We start from the raw sequence: 26,703 nt of genomic DNA on the forward strand, positions 1-26,703 counted from the left end.
TGGTTGATTTTACCTGTAGAAAACCAAGCTGTGGAAACTAGGAAAGTTGTGACAATAGCAAATGGAGTCAAGTTTCCTTTCAGTCACTAACAGTTGACCTACATTTATTTTTTTCTCTTAGAAATTCCCAAAGCCTGACACGAATGTCAGTTTACTTTTCTGAGACCCTCACTTATTCCCCACCTACACCACTGTGCAAGGAAATCCCAACTCTCCTGCTGACTCTCAGGGATACAAATGGATGGAAAATAAAATCTGTTAACATGAAGGAAGGACCAAGAAGCAAAAATTAGGAAAACAAACCATGACACTGACCCTTTTTCGCCTTGGTGTTTTTGTTTTTTTTTTGCCTTCAAAATCATTCCAACAGCAAGCAGTGTGTGAAGCTGATACCAGAGGCTCAGGGAGATGCACCATGCAAATATTGAGAATTCAACAGCTTTGACAGGCAATGAGACTTGGATTTTCCTTGCGTGCTGGGTTCATACCATCTGGCACTGCCCTTACAGCAGATCACATGGGAAACGGCTGGTGAAACCCTGCTGGCAGCATAAAACCAGTCATAGCTTCACCGGGACATCTCACCCCTGAGGTTACAGGAACTCATTGTACATCTTGCTGCAGATGGCATTTAGTGTTTGACAACCTCACCTCCAATCTGCCTGAACTCTGAACCTCCACATAGTCCTTTCCACACAGCAGGTTGTCCTCACTGCTCCTCAGCCGCACGAGCCCTTCTGTCCCAGCTGCAACAAGCTTCCCCAAGACCTTCCTGCTCCTTGTGAGTTACAAGCTTGTTGGCCCCTTAGCAAACAAAGGAACTGGACTGCAAAAAGATACTGAGTACCTGCAGGAGAAGCTGAGCTGGGTGAACTGGTGCTGGATATTCAACTGCTCTTTTCCTGCTGCCTGGAGCCGAGTGAAGAGACACGTCACAGGAGAAAGGGGAAGAGAATTAAAAAACAAACAACAGTGCTTGGAAATGGGAGCTCCGAGCACTGCTTCCCGCAGAGATGTACTTTGACCTGAAGGTTGGGAAACACCAACTGCACAGAGCTGCTTGAAGAATCTGGGGCATTTAACAACTTACCTTTCCCTTTTTCTAGGGAATGCTGTGCTCATGCGCTAAATTCAAGCACACATTGAGCTTTGGGCTCAGACTGGGCTGACATACTGCTAAGAAGACAGTAAGAATATCCCTAGAGAAGTCATGGCAAGCAGTTGCAGCAGCTTCCTTCCCCTGCAAGAATTGACATTGCTCTTTAACTCTTTGCCTCCAGGATTACTTTATCCCATGCAGTGTGCAAAGGTCACACTGCTTTCCCTGGGAACACTGCAAGCTCACAGGTGCTCCTAGCTGGTAAAAGAAAGTCTGAGCTAAAGATGTCATGCTAACAGTCAGTGTAGAGCAACAAGCAATAGTAAAGGAGATGAGGGTGAGGTACACAGCTTTGGACACCTTTTTGGACACATCTTTCTGCAAGCAGACTTGTCCAAGGGGGATCCTCATGGCCAGAGGCAGAGTTAGAGATCTACAAAAAATGAATCTGCCAGAAATAGAATGAAGTTTTGAAAGGTCTGAAGCCCATAAGACCTAACTCTGTAATTTCTGCTCTGCTGTCTGTTGCAGACGGCATGATCAAGAGGTTAAACAGACATATAGAGGGGCTAGCTGGTAGACAGGGGTACAAATATACATAGATGTACTTACCAACCCCCATCATCAAGTGAAGAATCCTATTTATTAAAGCAGTACTTATAGGTGCCAGTAACACTGACATTGAGGCCAGACAGGTCTTTGAGGAAACTAATAGCAATAACATTTATGGGCCCAGAAGCCAATGTAAGCTGAGCCTTAAAATACATTATCACTCAAAAGGAAAAGTTGTTGGTCTCTAGCACAGTCCCCTATGGGCCTCTGCTTGGCTGCTTGGCTATGGGCCTTGTTGTCCTGGATCTTGATCACTGGTCCTGCACAATAAGGGTGTGCATCCAGATTCATTAGAACTAAGTCAGTAGTCTGATTTGCAGGGCCATAAGCCCAAAGCCTATCTGTAAGAGGTATGGACAAGGTCATCCTGCTCAGAGTGGAGTTGGCTTCACTGGAGAAGAGTGAATGGAAAAGGAGACTGGCACCTAGGCTGGAATCAGGGGATCCTTTGACATCAGACCACACAAATAACGTGATCAGTGCTTTTATTTGCTTTGATTCACATACACACACACTGCATGGAACCAAGCAGATCAAGGTCTTCAGTTCTTTACAGATAAGGCTACCTATGTATTTAGATAGTATGCTGGTCTGCAGGATGCAAAAATTACATAAAGGTTCTCTTTAAAAAAAATAAATAAAATCAAACATTCTAAAGGGACATTTCAAAATAAAATGGGGTAGGAAGAAGGCAGTTATTGACAAACCAGTTTCCCTGAGAAACTAAAACAGTAGAAATTTCTTCACTCACATTGGTAGAGTAATTGTGCACGTTCTGACATGCGGATACGATAACACTGCATACACCTGGGTAGCTTTGTGCATTGCAACCCTTGTGCTTGAGTACAGGTTCCCTGTAAAAATCTGAGGATGAATAAAAAGGAGATAATCCTAGAGAAAAGATGGCTTTCAGTGTTCTGCATGGTACTGCACTGGGCAGTAGTCTGTTGAAGAGGCATGGTAGGAATTCTAGCTTTGGTGGAAATCTGAGGTTTGGGAGGTTTTTCTTATTAGATGACAATGATTTCTGAGGCAGAGCTCAATTTATCAAACTCCAGCCTGGGAAGGGTTCTACCATTTAAGTTTAGCATCCTGAAGGTGCAGCTGCAGAGGAGCAGTTCTCCATAAATATCTGCCTCTACGTGCTGGACAGAGTGATGGAGCTGAAGTAGCTCAGCAAATCCTCCATAGTGAATTCCATGGTGATCCCTGACCCCACATAACAGCGTTGGATCAGATCCTGAAATTCTTGGTATTGACGCAGTAGTTCCTGCTCCACAGCATGCCACACAACCTAGGGAAAAACAGAACATCAGCCTACGAGAGTCATGTATGAGGGAAGAAAGGTAAGCCATGCATGCTCCACCACACTAATGTAGTAGGACAAAGCAGCAGTAAGGCAATTCATCACCAGAAGACACTGCTTTGTAGCCCTAAATTCCCCCAGAAGATCATAACATCATACACAGATCCCACAGCAGTTACCGGAAAAAGGTTTTCCTCTGGAGAAAGATACTTGTGGATTTTTCTGTAGAGGGTCTCAAGGGCTCTTTTTACTTCCTTGCCAGGGTATCTATCAATGACTTTCCTCAGCTCTTGCTTGCTGTAGGCCAGCTGGAAACTGATCTCCTCTTCTTTCACCCCCTGAGCAATACGCGCTTTCACTCCTTCAAAGAAGTGCTGGAAATGCAAGGAGATATCCCACTGATGAGCTGCTCTAAGGCAGACTCCTGTGTCAGGGCTGAAGCCTGGCTGCTCTCCTCCCGTGATTCCTTTCTATGATTGAGTGGAAATAAAGAAATTGCTTGTCTCACTTGGGAAAGCTTTAGGGAATTTAATCAGTTCTATCTTTTCTCCCTGCTCAGCATGTGGGATCCCTAAGGGTTACATTACTGTGGAGCAATGGGATTGCTGAAAAATCACTTGTGCTCCTTCAAGCTTCGTACAGCTTTGCTCACTAGAAAAGTTTTGAGATGGAGTGGGGATCTGAAAATCTGCTAAAATGTAAAGCAAACTCGATTTTTCTCAGTTCTTCCAGGCTGTGTGTAAGCAGGAAAGACTGGTGCACAGGGAGGTATTTCAAAAGGATCATACATCTAACAAGAGGCACAGCTGCTGCTTCGAACACCAACCCAAAAGGAATACAGATCTCAGATGGTTTCTAGAAGCAGTGGAGCTCCACAAAATCTCAGCTTGTTCAGTGCAATAACAGGTTTTTCTATCTGTGCTTTTGTTGACATGGACCTCAGAAGGTCTCTAGTACAACCCTGTGCTGAACACAGGATCACCACTGACTTCAGACCAGGATACCTTGGGCATTTCTCAAGACAGATTTTAAGAATATTCAAGAATAGACTGTTAAACCTCCCTGGACAAACTTTTCCAATGCTTTTTTTATCCTCATAGCGTTATGGTTTTTTGTTTGTTTGTTGCCTATTTAGCTGGAACATTTTATTTTTTTCTCCAAATTGGTTTTCTCACCATTCTGCTATATACCTCATGAACCTGGTTATGTGCTCTCAGCTACCCTTTTTTGGGCCCCACAGCTAGATGCAAGATTCCAAATCTGGCCTATTAAAAGCTAAAAAGTGGATGGTCAACTCTTGCTTTCATCTACAGTACACTCAGTAAGCTGTATGCTGTCTCCAGTATTTCTGCTGCAGTTTGTAATGGAGAAATCCACTAAATCATAAGGATTTTCAGGGAGAAGGAGACTCCTTAATGTGAATTCTTTTCCACAAACAGGCGTATGATCCCAGCTTACATAGGTGTCTTTGCAGTATCTCTCAATATTAGTGAATCAACCTCAAGCCTGATGGGCTACGTAGGCTGTAAGAGATGCTAAGCCAGGTGTCTGAGCAGTGCACAAAGCACCTTCACATGTTACTTTGTGCAATGAAGTTGTATTTTCCCTCAGAGAGGAGGGATTTGAAGCTAACAACATATCAGTGCTGAAGGTAGCATGAGACACCAAGCTGATCTTTCAGTCAAACCAACAAGGTGTTTGACAGCAAAGACTGGAAACAAATTGAAAAGAACAGGCCCTATAAATAATTCAGACTGAGATGTTTTAGGTTGGTGAGCAGGCTGAGGAAAAGCAGAGCAAGGAGGGGCCTTAGGAGCAGCTGCTGTCTCAGAGGAAGGGGAATGCCTGAGCTAGCAAAGCTGGATGCTTTTAGCTCAGTTAACAATGCAGTCATTCAGGAAGCATGAAGCTGAGCTAGACTTACTGGCCCAGGCAGCCGTGTAAAAAGGAAACTAGTATCTGCCAGACACAGGCACGCAACCCAGAGTGGGAACACAACAGGGCCTTGCACCCAGGCTATGAATTGCAGAGGGCCTTCTGAGCCAGCCTCAGCTGGTCCCTTGTTCTTCCAAGGGAAACTGGCACTGAGCTGTACCATAGGAACCATCAGTAAGTGGCCAGAGGAGCTGTGGGAATTTCAGCTCATGACTTCTTGTACTGTTCACTGCGGTCATAGATGAGTTGCTCCCTTTATCTTACAATACATACCTCAAAACTATATTTGTTAACCCCTTACTAATCTCTGTCGCAAACAACCTCCATTCCATCCTAAGTCATGTTTTCTAATTTTTCTTTGACTATTTCATTCCATTGGACCCTTGTCAGTGGACTTTTAACTCTTGGAATTGCAGTGATCTTTTGAAACTCAGGCAAGGTTCAGTTTACTCCATACTCACATTTAGTTTCTCCAGTGGCTGGCCTAGGTATCTGATGACATATTTCTCCATGTGCTCACTATACCTTTGCTTGGCTTCTCTCTTCTTGCCCTCCAGGCATTGGATCTTCTTTTGGCACAGGAAGCAGTGAATGTGATGGAAATTTTCCATCATGACCATATCTGTGCTCCCCTTCAGGTTTGCTGAGGACAGGCTATTGACTTAAAAAAAAAAAAAAAAAAGACAAACTGGGTATGGAGAGAAGGGCCTGTAGGATGAGTCACGAGGGACAAGAGATACAGAAACACTGGCCCATGCAGGTAGGCTGCGAGTACCCAGCTCTGTTGACTCAGCTGGTGACTCACGAGGCTGCAGCTATGTGGTTGCCACCAGTCTTTGTACTCACTGCTGTTGAAGACGCTATCAGCCAATCTTAGGTGCGCCTTGTCCAGCTCTGCTCTGCGCTGAGCCATCCTGAACACTGCCTCTGAGTAATTCACAAACTCCTCAAAGCGGCTCACAGAGGGCAGGATCCCGACCTTCAGCTTGCTGGGCACCTTTGCCTCTTCAATCTCTTTGCACAAAGTCCCCTGGCAGTAACATACAGAACAGCACGTGCTCAGGTCTGACACAGTCATCCTGCAGCAGGTTGAGACACAGACCAGAAAACAAGCAAAGCAGTCAGTTGCATACTACTTTCTCTATTTACAAATCTGGGCTCGCAGCAACAATTTGTCTTCATGAGTGCCTTCCTATAAACACTCCTAGAGCATCTATAGGAGCAGGTACACTCAGTCTCAAACTGTGTGGTTCTTCGCTTGGACACAGTCTGCCATCTCACATACACCCACAGCTGCGAGAGCAAAGCCCCACTGCTATGTTTGGCACTTCTCAAAATGGTTTAGGAGCAGACTTTCTGCTACAGATCCTGACAGAAATGCTCTTGATGTCAACATATCTTCTCTTGATCTCAATATACTCAGAGTCAGGTTTCTCAGCCAATTCTGATGGGTTCTTGGTCACTCCACATTCTTCTCCCTAGTGCTTGGCCCTTGAGCAGGTCTGACTGTGTCAGTAAGAGAGAAGAGCAATTTGACATTCTCCCTTTACTACAACAGTCTTCCAAGAGTTGTATACAGGGAGAAAAAAAACCCTCAGTTTCGTCACCCTGATAAGAGGAGGCACATGTTTGTTTGGTTGATGGTGCTCCACCTCCCTGAAACAGTTGATGAGAGGTTAAGTTCACCCAAACTACAGAACCAGAACGCTGTTACAAACCAGCACTGCCTTCAGAAGAGCTCTTGTCAGAAGTTCAGAAGATCATGGAGGAGGTCAAACATCGCTCATTTCTATTTAATAGACTTTTACCAACACTCACAATGCATTTGTTGAAGCTGCTCTTAGCCAGGAGCAGCACGTTGCCCAGAACAGTGTTGAGGAAGGATGAAGGGAGAGCTGAGGTCTTCCCCCACATCTCAAAGATGCAATCATTCAAGGTAACCAGGACTTGCAGGCAGCTGAACGGGTGGGCCCTGTTGCAGACATCTAGAAAGCATCTCAGCTCTGGGTCCAGAGAACTGAAGATCTCACTCAGCAGCTGGGCTGCCTGCTCCTCTGGTCTTAAGAAAAAAAGTATGCAGTTAAACAGGGAGGAGTACTGGCACAGTGGCCAGCTGGAAAGAAACAGGCAAAGCTAAAGAAAAATAAAATACAGCCTTCTGTATGGTAGCTTGTCATCCTTCAGCTCTTCCACATCTCTGCCTGCGGGAGGACATAGAAATGTCCTGTTTTGATGTTCAAAGGAAGACTTCTGTGCTTTCCTGCTGATATTTTTTTCTACGGTTGGTTTCATAGTAATTTTTCAGTTTACAACCTCACTGATAAGGACCTAAAACTGAACAAAATGTAGAGGTTTCCTGTGAAACCTCATTTTCCTGACCCACCCCAATGCAGAGCCACTGCCCTGTGGAGAAGACCTCAGTCTCTCCACACATCCAGCTACATTGCTTTCTGATCACTGCTGTCCAGGGTGTGAACCTGAGACCCCTCTGTTGAAACCAGGATGGCCAACAATGACAACAAAAAAAAAACATCCATCCACTGTTGAGCAGTCCCTGCCCCATGCCCACACTGAAGCAATGAATCTCATCGCCCACATACTTGCTTGGAGGCTTAGCACAAGCAGGATCCTCTGGAGATACTGTGTTTTCTTCTTCCTGAAATGAAGAATGAGACGGAAAATATGATTTGTTCCCCTTCCACCAAAGAAAATCTTGAGATCCGGGTTCAGTTTCAGCAGAAGTGCTGCTGCCTTGTATTGCAGCCCTATACTCAGTGCTTAAAAATGCTGCGATTTTGCTGAAGCCACCAGTTAAATTCAGTTCTCCTCTGTCCTGAGGAGACCTTGATCTTCTTCCCTCCTGAATGCTGATGCCACTGACTGCTGCTAGAGGCAAGAGCCCAGGATTACTCAAGGAAGAGCAATCCCGTTGTGCCTGCTGGGGTTTGTATCAAGATGCAGTGAGGACTGGCCAGTGGGACTGGTGAGGATATGCTTACCTCCAGCACCTGTGGCTCTGCAGAGTTCTGGCTCAGCTGGAAGAATGTTTCAATGAACAGCTGCTCTGCGATGCAAAGGGGTCGCAGCTCTCTCAGCACCTGCTCCAAGATCTGCTTAGGAACCATCAGGTATGTTAGAAATCCCTTGCAATGCATAAGACACTGAGATGTCCACATCCACCTGAAGTGACATGTAAGCCACCACATGGAGAGGTGTCAGTGGTGCAGAACATCTCTGCTTCACCTCCAGGTATGCAGTGCTGGAGAAAGGACCGTGGGATCATAGAATCATTAAGGTTGGAAAAGATCTTGAAGATCATCTAGCCCAACCACCTACCTACCACCAGTATGGCCCACTAACTTATGTCCCTTAGTACCACGTCTCCACACTTCTTTAACACCTCCAGGAACAGTGACTCCATCATCTCACCGGGGATGGGCTGCAGCACTGGGTGTAGTCCCCACGGGACACGTGAACCATTTAGAAAAGTGCATCTCCTTACCTTGATGACATTGCCTTTGTTCAGTACATTCTCCTGACCTTCTCTGTTCCCTGGGAGGCTCCACCGTGGGTGCTGTCTACTCCCCATCCCTGCTGGCTTCTCCCAGCCTTCCTGGAGACCTGCAGCAGATGTGGTGAGTTGGTGGTTGGTTGGACATCTCAGTGCCTCTGATCACTTCAATGAACTGAAATGGTTTTATTTTAGTCCTGCAATTTTTGGTCTTTTCCTATCAGATTTTTGTCAGATTCAGATATGCACTTTTGTCCTTTTTCCTTTTTTAAATCTACCTTCTCATCTGTTTCTCATTACTTTCTTCTTGCCTCCCTGTGAATATCTCCTTTTTGCTATTAAGGGTTTAGTACCAACTCCTGAGACATGGAGAGTGAAAAATCCTGGGAAATAACAGCATAAATTGGCAGAAAAGCCTGCAGGAGCATCAGGAGAAATTATTGTTGCTTGTTTTGATTGTAAATTGCCAGTTAAAACATCCCTGAAGAAAACAGTTGGCTTTTTCAGCAAGTTGTTTTTTACAGTCGTGAATGTTCATCTGGAAATTAATACACATTTCAAACAGTACCAGTTTTTATCACAACATTTTCTCTGGCTGCCTGCTCTAAGTTGAAAAAGTTGAAGAACTTCTTTGAAGTGTGCATCAAAACTATAATTAAATTCAATGAAGGAAATGAATAGCAGAATGTCCCTAGTATTTTCTAATTAATTCTAAAAATTGGTTTCATTCCACTATCCCCAGAGGTCCTGGGTGACTCAGGCCAGCTCTTGATTTTCTGCAATAACTGAAATATCCTTATTTGAGCCAATACCTACGGGGCTTTTACCTTTGGAAAGGATTTGTCAGATGTCCTACACGGTGAGCAAGGATGAGAGATGATACGACCCTGCTAATCACCTCAGCCTTGCAAAAACCATGGGGAAAATTAATGAGCTGCTTCATAAGTATTTTCCTACCCTTACACAATGGGAGGTGATCATTTCACTTGCTGGGAAGTAGCAAAACCAGGAAAAAAAAATCTTCCTACAGCAAACAGGAAAGAAATTTACTGTGAAAAAGCCTGCGAGCATTAGTGTGGAAAAGGGAATGGGGAAATGAGAAGATTTAATTAGAGACTCACAATTAATTATAAAGAGCTTGGGGTTTGCCTCCTAAACTCCCTTCAAATACCGAAACAAAAGTGCCAGGTGATATACTTAGATGTGATCAACACAAATATCATGGCAGGGAAACAACCCTAGAGACAGGTAGAAAAAAGACACTGGGAGCTAAAGCAATTCAATCTGGATGGAAAACTGAGAATCCTCAAGCCTGACATCAGCAACACTATCAAGCAGGCAGATAGCAATGTCACCTTTGGAATATATGTGCACATATATTATATACATTTTATACATATATATATGTAACTGTGCAATAACAGGATTGTAGACATCCACATGGCCTTCCCTTGCCTCAGTGGGTTTCAGACACTGGAGTTTCTCCTAGTATCTTAATAACTCCTGCTTTGTGGGGCTAATAGAAGAGGTCAAAGTACTATTAACAGGCAACTGGTTTCACATTCACAGAATATTATTAGGCAGGCTGCAACACATGCCCTCTGTTATCTTTATTTAACAAACCTGATTTCATAAAAGTTCTCCTTAATAGCCAGGCTACCTCAGCACCTGCACTGCTCCCCATTTAATGACTAGGAGACAAAGTGGAGTTATTTTTTTCCTGTTTCTCAGTAGGGTTGAAGTCCCTTGCTCAGAGCCCATCAGTCACTTTGTAGATAGGCACCAGGGCCTCTCTATCCTGTATACAATCTCGGTTATTCCCTTCTATTTAAATGAAAGCAATCACCCTTCTTCAGGAAATAAGGCTAGGCCACATTATCTTACAAACTGCAGAACAGTTCACTTTCCCACTACCAATTCCCTGGGCTGCTTGCTGCTTATATATTCATTATCTCTTATCAGAAATTCCTCTTTATAAGCAAGAAAGAGCACATTTCCCCAGGAAACGCTGTGTTCAGACATTGAGGAGTGCAGAGCACGATAGGAAGGTTATCTTTTTTCAGTTATTTTCTTTCGGCCTGATCTAGTGGTTAGCAACCCTGCCCATTGCAGGGGCTTGGAGCTAGATGATCTTTAACATCCCCTCCAACACAAGCCATTGTATGACTCTATAGCCTATCTGCCTGGCTTCCTGGAGGGATGATCAGGATGGCAGAGTAGGCTGCAACAGACCTCTTGCAAAATTGTCTTCCTTTACAGCTCATATGTGATGCTCTCCTTTTTCAGAAAACACATATCTCAGAATTATCCTGGGATGATTACTACAGAGTCATTTTATTTTCCTGTTATCTTCTGGCTATAGGCTTTCCTGCCCCCTCCAGCATCAGTGACAGTTCACAGCAATAAGTACAGCAGGTTAACAGCATTGCACACCAATTATTTTCCACCACCAGTTTGCAGACTGTCCTTTTGATTTTATTGCCCATTGTCTTGCTTTTAAATTACAAGGGAAATAGTAATGTCCTATTGACTTTCACCATGCATCTTTTGTTTTAATGCTTTTTAACATGTTATTTATTCTTCTGCTGGAGAGGTCTTGATTTTTTTTTTTTTTTTTTGCATTTGGTTTGTTGGGGTTTTCTGGAGGGGGAAGGTTGTGAGCATTTTTTTTTTCCTGTCTGGTAATAGTAGTCTCTCTCTTGGTTTCAAAGATTGGCACTGAAAAATAGGTTTCCAGTGACTACAAAAAAGTTTTCCTTTAGGTGTTCATTTTCTGTTTTTGTTTTGTTTTGCAAGATGTCAAAATAGAAAACTTAAGGATTAGTACCTGAGCATGTGAGAAAAACCACAGAATCATTAAGATTAGAAAAGACCTCCAAGATATCTTGTCCAGAATTCAGCCCATCACCACACGCCCACTAACCGTGTCCCTCAGAGCCACATGGACCCTTTTCTCAAACACCTCCAGGGATGGTGACTCCACCACCTCCCTGTGCAGCCTATTGCAGTACCTCACCACTCTTCATGAGGAGAAATTTTCCCTAAACTTAAGGCCACTAACTCTCTATCAGTTACCTTGAAGAAGAGACCAAGCTCCACCTCACCACAGCCTCCTATTTTCATCACTGCCTAGCATCTGGACATTGCAGCCTGGATTGGGAGGCACCAGCAAATTGATGAGCAAAATGAGCAGCTGGGTCCACTACTGCCAAACAGAAGCTACAGTTCACAGCATAGAACAGAACAATGCTGAGTGCTACCAGGCACAGCAATGCCTGGACAGCAGATGTCAATGCATCAAGCCTGGGACAAGTTCCTTGTCACCCCCCACTGTGGTGAGGTCACCCTGGGAGGACTGCAGTTGGTGATACCACTGCAGGGAGACAGAGCCCTTGGCTGCCTCCTTCAGCCAGCAGCTCTTTCCTTCCCCAGGCTTTGACCTCCAGCTCCAGCCAACATGCACAGTACATATCCCCTGGAGCCTGGAGACAAATGATGGAGTAGGTGCAGGGTTGGAAGAAGCCAGGCAAGCACTCTGATGGACTAAACATAGCACACAAAGTGGGTTTTGACATTCAAGCTGGGCCAAACAGGCATGGAAGTTTCCATTACCATGTTTTGTTTTTCTGAAGGAAAATGTGATTTCCGTGCAATCAAAAACTTCCAGAGGAGACAGATCAGTTTCTCTTTTTATCTTCAGAAAAACCTGACTGGAATATTTTGAGTCAAATGCAGGCATTTCTGTTGAAATGATCATCTTGGGACAACACAGCCCCACAGTTGGCTTGCTGTTAAGTCATTTTTCTCAGTAATATTGCTATGAATACATTCGTGTCTTCAGGGACAGGCTTGGTGCCATTGCTTTGCAGGGAAAATTGTCTGAGCAACTCTGCTTGCATGTAATATGGACCGGGCATTAGCTGGGCACTCCTACATCTCCCTTGCTAATAACTTCTCTGGACATCAGACATTCTAAGCAGGGGGTTGGAACAGGATCATCTTTGAGGTCCCTTCCAACTCAAACCATTCTATGGTGGCATATCTCAGCCACTCACACATCATTTGTGAGCCCTGAAAAGGGAAGATACGCAGAAACCATATCCCTGGGAAGCAGCTAAGCGATGCTGAATAATGCTTAGGGCCACAGTTCTCATGAAGGCTGCCTGGTGCAAACCAGAGCCAGCTTTGTTGTGTCCTGCCAGCTGCAGACCCATAGAGAAGGTAAATTCATAGCACAGGAACACCCATAATGGGGGATGATTGCAAATAAATCACTACTTAGCAGCCCAAAGATCATATTTGAAAATCACTTACTTCCCTTTCTTCTTCCTACCAAGAGGGTTTTGGCCTGTTCAAAAAAGGCTTTGATTTCTCTGTCATATAGTCTGCTAAGGTTCTGGGCATAGACCTGGAAAAACAAAAGAGAGACAGGGATTTTCAAAACAGCTCCCGTTTCAGAGCTTTTTCTTCAGATTTTTCTAAAGCAAAAGTCAGCAGATGGAAACTGTAACAGACCTGCTGATCTCGGCTTGTAAGGCCTTCAGAAAGGCAAGTGCCAGCATGAAAAATGATAACCAAACCTCACTGATGTACAAAGAACAGTCTCATTCACTTAAAGCCCATATTAACAGAAGATGCCAAGGACTTGAAGGGCTTCCCAGAACCCGAGGAATAAAATACTGTTCAATGAAATACTGGGTGCACTATATTCATTTCATTGCTATCGTGCACATTCAGTAGAGAAATGACAGATAACAAGAAAAAAAGACTAAATTTTGTGATTTCAAACATTTTCCTTAAATATAGTATCTATTATCAGGTCCCATACTACTTTATGTAAAACACAAAGTGTACTTAGAATCAGGTGGACAAACTAGTTGGGTTCTTTCCCAGAAGTGCCAGTTGCTGGAAATTCATAGGCTGGATGGGTTTGAAGAAACCAAGCTGCCTCCACAAGTGAACCCAATTTGATTGATTTGTTCCTGGTTTGCAGTATTTGATCAGTATTTCAGCCATACCTTGGGGAGGTCACAAAACAGCACTGGGTTGGCATTCTTCAGCCAGGCCATGAGCGGAGCATAGGGCACCAGCTCCTCGTGCTGGAGTCTGTGGCTTGGTGCTGACAGCTTGTCTGCAGGCTGTGAGAAAGCAGGAATCTGAGCATTACCCTAAAACAATGGGAATGGCAGAAGGTATTGAGTGGAACAGCCTTGAAAAATCACTAGAAAATAATTGCTTCACAATTATTGGATTGTCAGTTCTGAACACATTTGAGAAGCACATGTTAAGCTGCTGTGAGAAGAGTGAAGCCCACCTGCTGCTCGAAGATGTTCGTAATGTGACTGACATAACGGTTTTCAAAGTTCTGCTTGAGTGTTTCAAACATGATCAGCTGCTCAGCCACAGCTTGTAGCTTCCGATAACCTTGAGGTGAAACAGGAGAGGTGCATGGAGTAGCATGGGCTGCAGATCAGCATCACTCAGCACATGGACATAGAAAAGTAAGTTCTGGGATGAACGAGACCACACAATGCAAAAGCCAACAAAGGGAAGATTTGCTATGGTACCACACAAAGAGACACAACGAGTGAGTCTAAATTTAAGAACAAAATTGCAATTATTCATTATGGAATGGTCAAGGACAAAACCCAGCCTCCCCAGAAAAAAGGCATGGAGCTTCATGCCCAGATCAAGTCTTGTACCTGATAGCTCTCCACCACTAATCCAGTGGATACTGGTACAAACAGTGATCATTTTTCCATGCTCAGGTAAAGACCACTATACTGGTAAGGACTACCTGCTGGTATAGCATGGGTGCACCAGCTCAGCCACCAGCAGTGCAGATTGGATTCCCGTAAGAATTAAGCCAGTCTCCCTCCCACTTCTCACCAGATGAAAAAGCAAAACATTCAGTGATAAGCTGATGCCTCTGCCCTTTGCAGACGTAAATCTCTGCCTTGCCTTACCAGATTGTATCCGGATGTTCATGCAGGCAGATAATGCTTCTGCTGCAGCAATACAGGCCTCCACTCCACTGGGGCTGGAAAGATCTGCACAGCTCAGGGCCTCACAGTGCTCCTTGCCAAGGTCAAGGTGGGTCTGAAAAGAAGCCAGAAGAGAGCAGGTGCAAGCACATCCAGCTTCTTATCCCCTCCATCCCACCTGGAAGGCTGTTGGCTTGAAAGAGACAAGTGCTGCCTTCAGCAGCCATGCTGCATTTGTCCATCAAGAAGCCTGCTGCTCTCATCCAATGAAAAAGGTCTCAGCATGGATTTCACAAGGGCTGGCAACTCTGGTATGACTACTGGCATCAAGGTGCAAGGGAGGAGAGAGGAAATGCTAAGAAGTGAAAACTAGCTCTACTATCACAGCACAGTTCCTGCATTTATGGTATGCTACTTTTGTAAGTAACTTGCCTTCCCATATGGAAATATATAGGGTTAAGTTCATCTCTCTCATGAAAAGGACATTGGAGGGAGCCTCAAAAGCACTGGACCATAGCAGATGCACTGTGTAGCATGACTGCTGCAGCCTACCTGAAGGTCATAGGATCATGGAATGGCTTAGATGGAAGGAGATCTTAAATATCAACTAGCTCCAATCCCTTGCTGTGGACGGGGCTGCCAACTGCTAGATCAGGCTACCCAGAACTCCATCTAGCCTGGCCTTGAACATCTCCAGCACTGGGGTAGTACATTCCACCAGAATGGATGTCCTTGTTTTATATCAAGACAACATCCCTCATTTCTAGGCCAAAGAAGTTCTAAAGCTTTTGCAGACAGTTTTCAGAGTGTTTGGAGCTCTTAGAGAGCTTCTGCAATAGATTCAGCAGGAAGACACTGCAAACCCACATACCGTGAGGAAGAGAATCTCATCCATCAGCTTCACCTTGTTAGATGTGATGTGATGCAGCAAGGAGTTCTCCTGGTGGATGTGGTCCATCTGCTGTTTCACACTTCCTAGGAGCTCATCATAGACCTGCAAGGCCTCCTCCACTCTGACCACCTCTGACAGGGCCTCGTCAATGGAGCCCATCAGCTGTGTCACCTCCATCTCAGAAGAAATGATGGCCCGAAGGTTGGCCTGGGAAATGGAGAAACAAAGGGCATCGGTGCCAGCACCAGCTCAGAGCCAAATATCCTGATGGATATGTAAACATGCACATGTATGTCTCAGATACAGAAACTGAAGGCACTGTTTGCCTCCAGAGGTCTCTCAATGGATTGTGTCATTTTAAAGGCTTACGTACCATGCAGGATATCAAGGACACAACCAGGGGAGACTGCTATTTTTCCCTCTCTATCACTAAGACTTCTAAAGGAGTTTGTCTTTTCAGATATTTCAATTACGGTTTTTTTTATTGTACAAAGACCAGCAGCAGAAGCATCTGCAACCTTCTGTACTCCACTTCCTGGTGGAAAATGCTAGGAAGGAGAGAAGCAAAGTTCTGTCCTTCTGAATAGGGTTGCTTACTCTTGCATTGGATTAGAAATGTATCTGAAGGCAGATGTCAAGCATCTATAATCACTGTGCCAAGAGGTTTCTCTTCTTCAAACTCCTATTGCACTGCTACCAGGATAAAGATGAGCTCCAGGTCTATGCCATCTTCAGAAGCTGAGCGCATCACAAAAGCATTCCTGTAATATGTGTAAGCCTCCACCTGGATCTTGGAAGCAGGGCTTGCTGGTCCACAATACTGCTCAGAAAGCAAAAACAGTGTTAAGCAAATGCTCCCTTTGCCCAGTGTAAGGATCTACAAGGGAGCAAACAGTCCTGCTGCCTTCTAGCTGCACACCAGGGATGTTGATGTTGTATGAAATGCTCCTCAATCTCACCCATAACCCTCCTGCCATCCTGACACCACTCTGCCTTTGGATCACCTCATTAGGGCTAAATGGAGCTGCAGGAGGTGGCAGAGCATCACAGTGCCATTGCTGGCAGAAGGGCCCATGAAGCATCTCCACTCAAGCAGTGGTATCATGCTCCTGCTGGACAGCAAGCAACATCACTGGGAGATGCACACCAGAATCCTGCAAGCACACAGGAATAGCAACATGAGAATCAGGCCTCCCAGGTGCCTGGCCGTGCTCTCCTTCCTCCTGAAGCCGATAAGAGCTCTCTAAATGTAGGTACAGCATTTCACAGTCCCTAGAAGAACTGGGCTAGCTGAGGCTGATTAGCATTGGAACAAGCACAAGGTGTTATCAAAGGGGTGTACGGGGGGAAATATGTTTAAGTATATGCATGTGCTAGCCTAACTTGCTGATATTAATTACCCTCAATATCATAGATTAAGCTTTAGAAATAGAAACATCTCATTAATTAATTTGTATTAAAAATAAGCAATGTTTATTCATTAGAGGGCATTAAAGTAATGTATTCAACAGTGCCTTTCATCTCAAAGAACTTAACAGAGTTTTATTAGCTGCCCTTGCAGCATGTTTTACAGCTGGGGAATGGAGTTACAAGCTGCCTGGAGGAGAGCAAGCAGGAACAGACATCAGGAGCTCCATTTCCCAGATTAACTACTTAGGTTTCCATGCATAAGTCACACAGAGACACAAATCAGTAACACAGCAACTATCGGAGCTGGAGGAGGTTGAGTTTAGATTTTGTGGATTCAAGTATGTTTTAGAATATTTCCTCAACTAAGATGAAATTCTTCACTCAGAGGGCTGTGAGACACTAGCACTGCTGCCTAGTGAGCCGTGTGTGCCCCAACTGTGAAGTGTTTCAAGACCAGATGGGATGAGGCCCTGGTCCCTGATCCAGCAGATGGTGGCCCTATCTATGGCAGGGGGATGGAACTGGATGGTCTTTGAGGAACCTCCCAACCCAAGCCATTCTGCAACTCATTCATTGGGCACCACAGAAGTCCTTCTGATTCCTGTGAGGGATATCTTTTGGGACATTGAGATGACTTCCAGGTCAAGTACTTCTAGCAAATGAAGGAGTTGTCAATACCCAGTGACCCAAGCCAGTGCTCCTCCAGGCTAGATACCTTTTTTTCCTGTTGAATCATACCCCTTGTCCCTCACCTCATCCAGCACATTAAGATCCCTGCTTAGCTGCTCTGCAAAGGCTATGGAGTTGTTTACAAGGGGGTCATGCTCCTCCATTAGCTTTAAGACATCAGCAGCTTCCTTTGGTGTCATCTCCTGATACACACTGAGCTCCTCCTGGTTCTCAGTCTCTGCAGCATCCCTCCTGTCCTCTTGCAGCGTTTGTCTCCCTGTACAGAGAAGATACAGATATGGCCAAAGCCTTCTAATTCTGCCATTTTATTAGCTCTGTCATCTCACTGAGTTCAGAATGGTGTTACGAGTGACATAAATACAGCAATTTCAATCTGCTAGAGTAACATCACAGCATAGAATAAAGATGGGAAGAAGGAAAACCAACTTCCTAAGGGAAAATATGGACATCTGACATTTAATTTCATTCAACTTCAGTCCTGGCTGTGGTTTTTCCTTGCTCACCTCTATAGGACTTTGTGTAGAAATACTTATTTACATATACACATGTATATTACAACATATGCACGGTTATACAAATTTGAAACGAATGTCAGGGACGAATAGACTTATTCCTATCAACTGTATCGATAGTTGTGGGTTATACACTAAAATTGATGTCTGTGTCTGTATCTGTGGATGTCTTGCTGGTGTTGCCAGGGAGGCAGACAGTCTCCCTCTGGGCTGTTGCTAGTAACGCTAGCTCCCTTTACCCAACCCAGAGTGTAGACAACACCTTTGAGAGGCCATCCAAAATCACTAGAAATCAAAAGCATACAAGGATCAATGATAGAGATGTGTAGTGATGATGATGAAATAAATAATAAAAAAAATCCATGCTAAGTGTGACAAGGAAACAAATTACCTTCTGTTGGACAGGAGTGGACATTCACAAATGTGACAGTGCTGGATAGAAATCGGTGGTTCAGCTTCCACAAGCATCTGATAAAGGTTTTCTTCTCATCAAAGCTGCTAGCAGTCCACTTGTAAATCTTATCGAACTGCAGGTCAAAGTCCAAGCTTGACTAGATGTAAATAATTAATTACCTCATCAATTAGATACACTTAACATAGGTTACTGCCCATTTTAATGACAGTTGTAAGAACACCTTGTGCACAAGGAGGAAAAACTACTATGGAACCACAGAATCGTGGTAAGACCATCCAGTGGTAGATACATTGCTGTACAGTAAGGCACTGTGCAAATAACCACAGGCATGATAAAAGCACAAATAACAGCAAGTATAGTAATTCTGACCCTGGAAAAGGACACCAAGCCATTCAGAATAGGTCAGAACAAGCATTCAACCAGCCCTAGTATCCTGCTGCAGCACCCTGATTTCTTTTCATACTGCATAAATCTCTCACCTCTTACTGCAGGTTTTGGTGGATTAATGCTGATGAATTCTGACAGTGGCCACTAGCAGATGCTTGGGAGAAAAACATTCAAAGGCCATGACCAGAGTTATATTGCCTTCAGGATTCCCTGACAGCCTCCAGCAACCCATAACCTAGCAATTCACTGAGCTAGTGGTTGTATCTGCAGCACTGTGTTTAACAACCCTTGAAGGACAGACCTACTGTCCCTGATTTCCTAATGGTTCATGCACACATCACCTGGAACCTCTCAGTGACCTTACATCCTCCCATGAAGGGCAGGACTAACCCTTTGAGGCCAGCTTTTGAATTGCACATTCTCCTTATTAAACAGCCAGATGTATGGTCAGAAAGCAGCACATCTCCACATCATAGTGACCATGGGAGCATTTTTACTTCTTGCAAGAAGAATAACACCCTTAGCATTCCTCCATGTGGTTTTCAACCATGTAAGGGGCAATGCCTCTATGTGTATGCCTAACAGATGTAGTCTTACGGATGGTGAACTACAGATATTCAGAATTTATTTGCCTCTGCATGATATATGTATGTGGAGAGAATAAGGGTGACTGCTGAACTAGAAAATTCCCACTGAAAGAACCTCCTTCCCATGCTGTCTCTTTAGCTCTGCAGCACAACCTGATCCCATCTGCTGGAGAATTCAGAAGCTCTGCTTGTAATTATTGATACTGAACATCATAACAGGTGCAGAATCTCTGAGGATTCACGCAGTCCCACTGTGGTTTCTAAACACCTTGCAGCAATACAGCACACCCTGCAATGCTCTGCAGCAGTCCCTGCAACAGCACAGAGTAGTGATGTCAGGGGGATTTACAGCATGTGTGGTTTATAGCGTGCCTTATGAGGAGCTACTAAGGCAGGGAGACAGCCATTAATTGCTTCATAAATATTAATGTTGTTTTGGTCAAGGGAGACGTAGATTTAAGCAGCTCTAGACTTGCAGTGTCAGGATTTTTCTGGTGCCAAGGATCCCAGCACAGTGGAGCAGACTGACAACCAAGTCCTGCTGTATGCACTGAGCATCAGAACCATGGGTGGGGTCAGTACTGTCAGACAGAAAATCCATATCTGCATTTTCATGGACCTGCCAAGCCATGCACTGTGCAAAGTCTGTGCTGAGATGAGCACTAGGCTGCAAAGGGGATCTTGGTGGGGTCTCCACAACGGGACCATAAGAGATACCAACATGCCACAGGCACTTGTGCAGCAGCCTCAGCTTGGGAGTGGTTCCTATTCTAGCAATGACAGGGACAGTTCCAGCTGCCAGTGCTCAAGAAGGTTGAACTCAGCCTGCAAGAGGCACAGAAGAGGGCTCCAGTCCTGGTAAATGAAGTAGAGGAGTCAACGTAGAAGAGGAGAATATGAGCTTGGTCTGCTTAGGTTGCCCACAGGAATCACAGAATCATTAAGATTGGAGAGATCAGTAGGATTGTCTAGTCCAAGCATCAGCCCATGCCTGTGACTGCTCTACACCATATCCCTCAGTGCCACATCAACCCTTTTCTTGGTCACCCCCAGGGACAATGGTTTCATAACCTCCCTGGGCAGCCTGTTCCACTGCCTCACCACTCTGAGGAGAAATTTTCCCTGATATTCAATCTGAACCTCTCCTGGCACAGCTTAAGGTCTTTGCCTCTCATCTTTTCAAAGGAAGGTGTATAAGGGTTTACAAATCTTCAGAGGAAAAGAGAAGTGTGATCTAAAGGACAGGCACTCAACAACTGGAAACAGGATGCTGTGGGCAGAAATCTAGGCTGGAAGTCATAAGAAGGCTTTAGCCATCAGAATGAACAAGTTCTTGATTTGCCACCCAGTAGGTGGACATGAAATATACACAAAGGCTGTAAAATAGGGTGCAATCCATTTATCTCATAAAGGGGAAAGGACTGTCAATTTGGGAGGTATCTTCTGACTAACTCCTCAGCAGCCAAAGCACATTAGAGAGGATGACAGCATGTATTTCCTCACACATGGGGAGATGTAAGACATCAAAAATATCAGTTTAGTTCTAACCACAGGACTGAGATGCCCTGCAAACCTGCATGTGTGATTTGCCTTTCAGACACACTGTGCAGATGTGCTTTATTTGCCCTGGATGCAGAACTGGAAAGCTGCTCTTTTTATTTCTATGCTTGTGAAAACCCAGGCACTGTGCCAAGGCCCTTGAAACAGTCACATTAATAAAAAAACTAATTATAATAACTTTAACAACACTCTGCCAGCTCTACCAGCTAGAAGGAAATATCTTGTTCATTCTTTTTTCTCCTAAACCCTTCATGCCCCCCTAAAAACAGAGACTCACACACACTTCAGCTCTCTGTAACACATTCTGTAAATGTCCCCACTTAATCTTTAGACACTCTATGCAAATGTTTGTCAAGAGCCTTTGTCAACATAAATCAACAGACAAATCTGATAATGCATTCTGTAAGTGCTGGAGATCCAGCAGAGCATCACAGTCTGTCCCTCTAGCCTTGGGGTTGCTGCAAAGAGCTTCAGGAGCTACCCCACCTGAGACCACAGTTCCAGAGCAGTTTCCCATTGTTTTGATTGGAAACTGTGTCAATGCAAGGGTCAGCAACTCATTGCTCATCTTACTCAAGAATTTAATTAGCCCCATTTTTCCCCCGATGAAGAGAGGATGACTCAGGAGGGAGAACATCATTTCAGCCTCAGCCACCTTGGTGCACTGATCCCCGTGAACGAGAAGAACAAAAGAAATCCCAAATCAGAAAAAATCCCAAAGCAGAATGGAGGAACCACACACAGACAGAGGCCTCAGTTCACCATACTCTGGGAAATAGCTGAGAGAAAAGGCAGAGGGATTTTTTCCCCCACCCTAGCATCATTCAGGCTGGTTCACTCCTAGATTAGGAAAGAGGCTCTCCTGCTGCTCTTCCCTCCATTTCAAATGCATGGAGGAAAGGAACCAAATCTCCCTGTGAATCCTGGCACGTGTCTCTCTAGTTTCATAGTCATTTCTCTCTGCTATGATCAGTTCTGTTCTTCATCACAAGAGGAAAATAATTCATACCTGATCAAGAGTTTTGCCATCAACGAGTTTCAGCTCTGCTAAAGGCCAGCTGCATGCCATCTTGTACTGCTCTCCTCGGTCTACCTTGACATTCACCAGAAATGGCTGCAATGGCCTAAAGGCATCCACTGAGCAATGAAGGACAGAAAAAGCAAAAACAGTGTTATATGTGCAGCAGTGTACTGGGCTTAATGTGAGTGGACAGGATGACACTGGCTGTGCTTCGTGGCTTCCACAAACACAGTATGAAGGTATGCTACAAGAATTTTCATTGAACAGTGTAAGTACTGGAAGTGCTCTCTGGAGCCTAAGCCAGAGTACTTTGAATTCAACAGAGAGATTACCTATAATTTGCACAAGTTTTACATACAGCACATAGTGCAGATTTAGCAAGTAATATTTCAGCAAGATCCAGAGGTGACAAGAACATGGGACCCTACTTCCATAGGATTTATAGTAGTTACATGCCATGTTACAGCCTCCTCAACAGGGTCCAAAAAAATCACTGCCTTGTTTGAATAAAACCTGTGCTAAGTTATCCCATCAAAAAACAATTCCAGCGTAGATCAGCTCAGAACCATATCTTGGTTCATCTGGGTTGGATTCACTGTACCTCATTCTGGCTATGATTTAGATCTCCCATCTGATCTAGGTACATTCAGAAGGGAGACATGGACTGTTACACAGGTAATGCATGGTTTTTGGACGATACTTGTAAGGTGGCTGAATCATCCCATGGAGGTTTTCCTCCTGCCCTCCACTGATTACAAAGGGGACTGAAACATGTCATTTAGGCTAAACACTGTGGCTAGCGTTGTTATGTTATTAGAAAGGAATCCTATAGTACGTGGCTGTGCTATCTAGAAGCTCATGGGGAAGAAAGTGTCCTGCCTGCAAGTCTGTAAAAAAAAAAATCTATGCTAAGCACTCCACAGGTGTGGTAGAGTGATGATGCAACCAGAAATGCATAGACCACAGGAGATGTTGCTCTAGAAGATGATAGTCCTTAAGCTCTAATAAGAGAGATTATTCAAATAGTAATAAAAGTAATCTTTGGTTGATGGAGGGAGAGCTCCATGGAACCTCCCTGGTCTTGTAGCTCAGCCTCTTTCTTACCACATTGGAGTATTTACCCACTACACAGAGAATGGACATCTTCTTCTTCTTCCCTGTCTTCCAGACACAAATGGCTTCCAGCAGTCTCTTGTTCTGTGGGTTGAACACCTCTTTTTCCAGTGAGCTCCAAAGAGAAGCCATGGTGAGACACGCATGCAACAGCTCCACTGTGCTCTTGGTTCTTCCTGGGAAAGAAAAAAAAAAGGCCAGAAAGCTGAATCCCCCATCTCCTGGAATATCAGTGAGATACATTTCCCCTACAGTGATTTCCTGGATAAGGGTCTCTGTTGTTTCGCAGATAGCTTGAGTGTTAAGTAACAAACTTGAGAAGGTCTTACTCAGACAAATGAGACATTGCTATGCATCTTACACTCAAGAAAACTGTACCCCTCTTCAAACCATCACCTGGGAGATTTTAGCAAGGTACGCGTTTAATTCACTTTGGAAAAAAGGACTGTAAAGTTCACTTTGCTGGGGAGTTCATGTTTCCCCACGCTTCAGAACATCACCCAACATATTCACTCACTGACACAAGTGAATGACACAAAGGCCTGTTACTCATCTGTTATATATGAGTATCAAGAACAAATCTATCCCAACCCACCTACATGGGCCAACTGTGATGGGAAGTCATCTGAATTACTCTGTTCTGGGAGCAGTTACATAGCATTTTGGAACTTGGATATCTCAACACTGCCAAGGACTAAAGAATCAAAGCTGATGGTCAAATCAGCTTTCAAAAATAAATAGCACTGTGAAGTTCCAGAGCAGACAACTGCCATTTGCTCTGATAGATGTGGATTGTATAGCTAACTATTTCCATAGGGAAACTTAAAAAATAGTTTTTCTAAAAGAAAACTCCTTTTTTCCAGGTCAGCTTATCATCTTGAGCCATGGGGCCACATCCATGGGCAGACCAAACAGGTTAATAGCTAAAAGCAATCCATGGCCTGGTAATTTCTGTCAGACCTAAAACTCACAGAGCTGTATTTCCCATGCATGTCAAACCCAACACTACCAATGAAGAGATGTCAATTCATGCCTGTATAAACGCAGGGAAATAACCAGCAGTTATATTATGCTCCTTGAATTGGTGGTGAGAAAATGAGCACAGTGGTTACAGCTAAAAAGTTACATTTATTGCAAATATTTTAGTACAAATTAGGAATAAATAACAGTCTGGAGGAAAACAGTAACATTCAGAAAACTCACTTTGAATGTTCTGCGAGAGCAGCTCACTGCTGCCAGAATTTATGAGTCGCTTGGTGACAAACTGAAACAAATGGAACCTCCAGTAGCCCCCTTCCTTAGTGATGAGGGTTTCAGCTCAGCCAGAGTCAGCAAGCTTGAAATCACATCCACAATTTTTAAAACCCTTTTCATCTATGGCTGTGACAAGAGGGGAAAAAAAAAAAAAGAATTCACTGCTAAAATAATTCCATCACCACAGCATGTCTTCAAATGCAATCCCTCATGGACATTTCCTTTCCTCAGCCCCCATGAGTTTTCCAACCTCTCTGATGGCACTGACTCTCAGAGGTGGGGATGGCAGCCCCCAGACCCAACCCTGGCGCTTTTAGGCTCACTAATACATTTATAATAACACCTGAGCACAGCTAAAGGCAATTGATTGAAAGTGGAGGCAACAGAGCTCACTGCTGGCTGATACACTGATGCAAAAAGTACAATCCTTTCCACCAATATAACTGAATGGCTCTCTGTGGCCAAGCCACTTAACGCCCATTTCCTACAGAGGACCAGAAATACTTAAAGAGCTCAACGAAACCTGGAGATTTCCACAGAGGCTCATCCAGGCAGCTGGCAGAAGGGAAGAGAGGGTTAGTGAAATGAAAATTGCTCAAAGACTTTACCTTTCACGTCTTGCTGAGGATAAACTGTGGGATTTCAGTCGCAAAGGAGTTCTAGAACAGGAAACTGTTGGTAAAATGAAAGCTTGAAGAGAAAAACAGGAAGCCTGAAAAACCTGAGTGAAGCCCATGAGCAGCTGGCTTGAGGTCAGGGCAGGAAATCACTCATGCGAAAGTCAAGATCTGCAGAAAGCAGGTGCAAGCAAAGCATCAGAGCAGCTGGGGGTGAAGTTGTTTTGACTAGAAGCAAAGCAAGACAAAATGGCCCTGCATTTCCATTTTGCTTCTCCGTAAAGTCAAAATGCCAGATGAGGAACAAATGTGGTCAATTAGGAGACAGAGAGCTTAACCTTGAAAAAGGTCTCAAACAAGAAAAAAATTTAGGAACCAGCCACAATGCTGGTGGCACATTACATGCCTTCATTGATCAAGATGTAATGGTAACTCATGCTTTAACTTCAAGCATAAAGGAAGCCTTGAGCTGTAGCCTTGAGATGTACTGGAGTACTAACTCACAGAATCATAGAATCATTAAGGTTGGAAAAGACCTCTTAGATCATCTACTCCATCTCCAACCATCACCACCATGCCCACTAACCACGTCACTCATCTGTCATTTTCTTTAACAACTCTTCCAGAGAATAATTTTTTCATAATGCCCAACCTGAACCTGGGCAACTTAAAGCCATTGCCTATCATCCTAAATCAGGTCCTGTTGAAGCCAAGAGATGGTAGATTTTTGGAGAAGGAACTGATGTAGGTGTAAGCCTGGAAAAAAACTGAGATCAATGCTGGAGGAGCCAAAAGCAATAATCCAGAGACCATCCAAACCCAGGAATGAGGATGTGGAAAGAGACACAGAGATGCAGTCCCAAGGTCTAGCAAGAGGACAGCAAATGATACCTGAAGAACCACTTTCAGGGTCCTTTTGGAAGGGTTAGTTCTTCCATCCTTTGTGGTGTTCAGCTGGGGGGGAAACCTGGTGTGTCCTGTTGGTATAAATATTTTAGAATATAAGAGAGCAGCATTTGCCTAATCTCTGGAGTACCCCCATGGCCCTGAGGAGGGAATGCTCTAGCCCCAGCTCACACAGTCTTCATCCTTGACTCTCAGGATCCTCCATCATCCCCTGTTTCAATGCAGGAATCTGTTCTGGATGCACCTGGGGCTTGAACCATTAGCACCTTTAATAGGTAACATGAAGGCTTCCACCTGGTGCCAGGAAACACCTGGAAAACACATGATTTGAAGTTCACAGAGTAGTCTTAGCTGGGAGGAAGGCAGACCAACCCATCTCCTGTACAACCTGCATTTTGTCTTAATGTTTATTTTTAGGACCAAGTTGAGCAGCCCTAAACATGCCCTGCTCCCAATAAGCAATCCCAATCATTCACTGAGAGGCTCTGTTCCAAGCCTCTGCACCAGCTTGGGTGTTCTAATGTAACCAACATAAACCTATGCCATACTTCGCTGCCTCCAGGAGAGCTCAGCATTAAAAAAAGGCAACTCACTGGGAATAGGCAATGACTCAACTGAGCTATTCATTTATCAGGAGTTAATTGGGACAGGGATGCTGCAAGTCACAGCCCACTGTAAACTACAGCCATTTTACAGCCCACTGTAAACTACAGCCACAACTACAGCATGCTATGGTGGCATCAGGACTGTACAGTGATGATGTAACTCAGGTGGTGTAAGACTGAGGTGCCTGTGTCTGAATTTCTGTGTGCCAAACATGACCAAGTAAAGCCATAGGGACACTCCCACAGTGTTTTGTACCTCGCTAAAACAGCTCACTTAATTTGTGAGC

The 26,703-nt window shown here is 44.3% G+C and overlaps 1 protein-coding gene across 2 annotated transcripts; it reads right to left on the bottom strand.

Moving 5' to 3' along the window:
• Positions 1 to 2,751: 2,751 nt before the first annotated feature.
• On the bottom strand, positions 2,752 to 24,961 carry LOC136044301 (exocyst complex component 1-like). Of its 2 annotated transcripts, XM_065729540.1 has the most exons (18): positions 24,897 to 24,961; positions 23,043 to 23,210; positions 21,910 to 22,037; positions 18,343 to 18,502; positions 17,502 to 17,695; positions 15,319 to 15,546; positions 14,430 to 14,562; positions 13,778 to 13,887; positions 13,482 to 13,631; positions 12,778 to 12,871; positions 8,455 to 8,573; positions 7,952 to 8,062; positions 7,553 to 7,608; positions 6,771 to 7,011; positions 5,799 to 5,982; positions 5,414 to 5,613; positions 3,197 to 3,391; positions 2,752 to 3,005 (listed from the first exon to the last, which is right to left on the bottom strand). In XM_065729540.1, exons 2-18 carry the CDS (start codon positions 23,164 to 23,166, stop codon positions 2,850 to 2,852), a joined length of 2,583 nt encoding a protein of 860 aa, XP_065585612.1. In that variant the 5' UTR covers positions 23,167 to 23,210; positions 24,897 to 24,961; the 3' UTR covers positions 2,752 to 2,849. The 2 variants fall into 2 exon arrangements, with proteins under 2 accessions (XP_065585612.1, XP_065585613.1); XM_065729541.1 differs by lacking the exons at positions 23,043 to 23,210; positions 24,897 to 24,961 and having other exon boundaries at positions 18,343 to 18,383; positions 21,910 to 22,020.
• Between the last annotated feature and the right edge of the window lie 1,742 nt (positions 24,962 to 26,703).

This window comes from Cyrtonyx montezumae, unplaced genomic scaffold, assembly GCF_038088225.1.
Source record: "Cyrtonyx montezumae isolate F1298 unplaced genomic scaffold, pur_monq_1.0 scaffold_11, whole genome shotgun sequence".
In the NCBI taxonomy this organism is placed as follows: domain Eukaryota; kingdom Metazoa; phylum Chordata; class Aves; order Galliformes; family Odontophoridae; genus Cyrtonyx; species Cyrtonyx montezumae.

Coding starts and splice junctions, on each gene's coding strand:
- LOC136044301 (XM_065729540.1), bottom strand. CDS start 23,166: ATGGCTTCTCTTTGGAGCTCACTGGAAAAAGAGGTGTTCAACCCACAG. Junction 17,696..18,342: donor CCACTCCTGTCCAACAGAAG/GTAATTTGTTTC, acceptor TTCTCTGTACAG/GGAGACAAACGCTGCAAGAG. Junction 8,063..8,454: donor ACAAAGGCAATGTCATCAAG/GTAAGGAGATGC, acceptor GTTCCTAAGCAG/ATCTTGGAGCAGGTGCTGAG.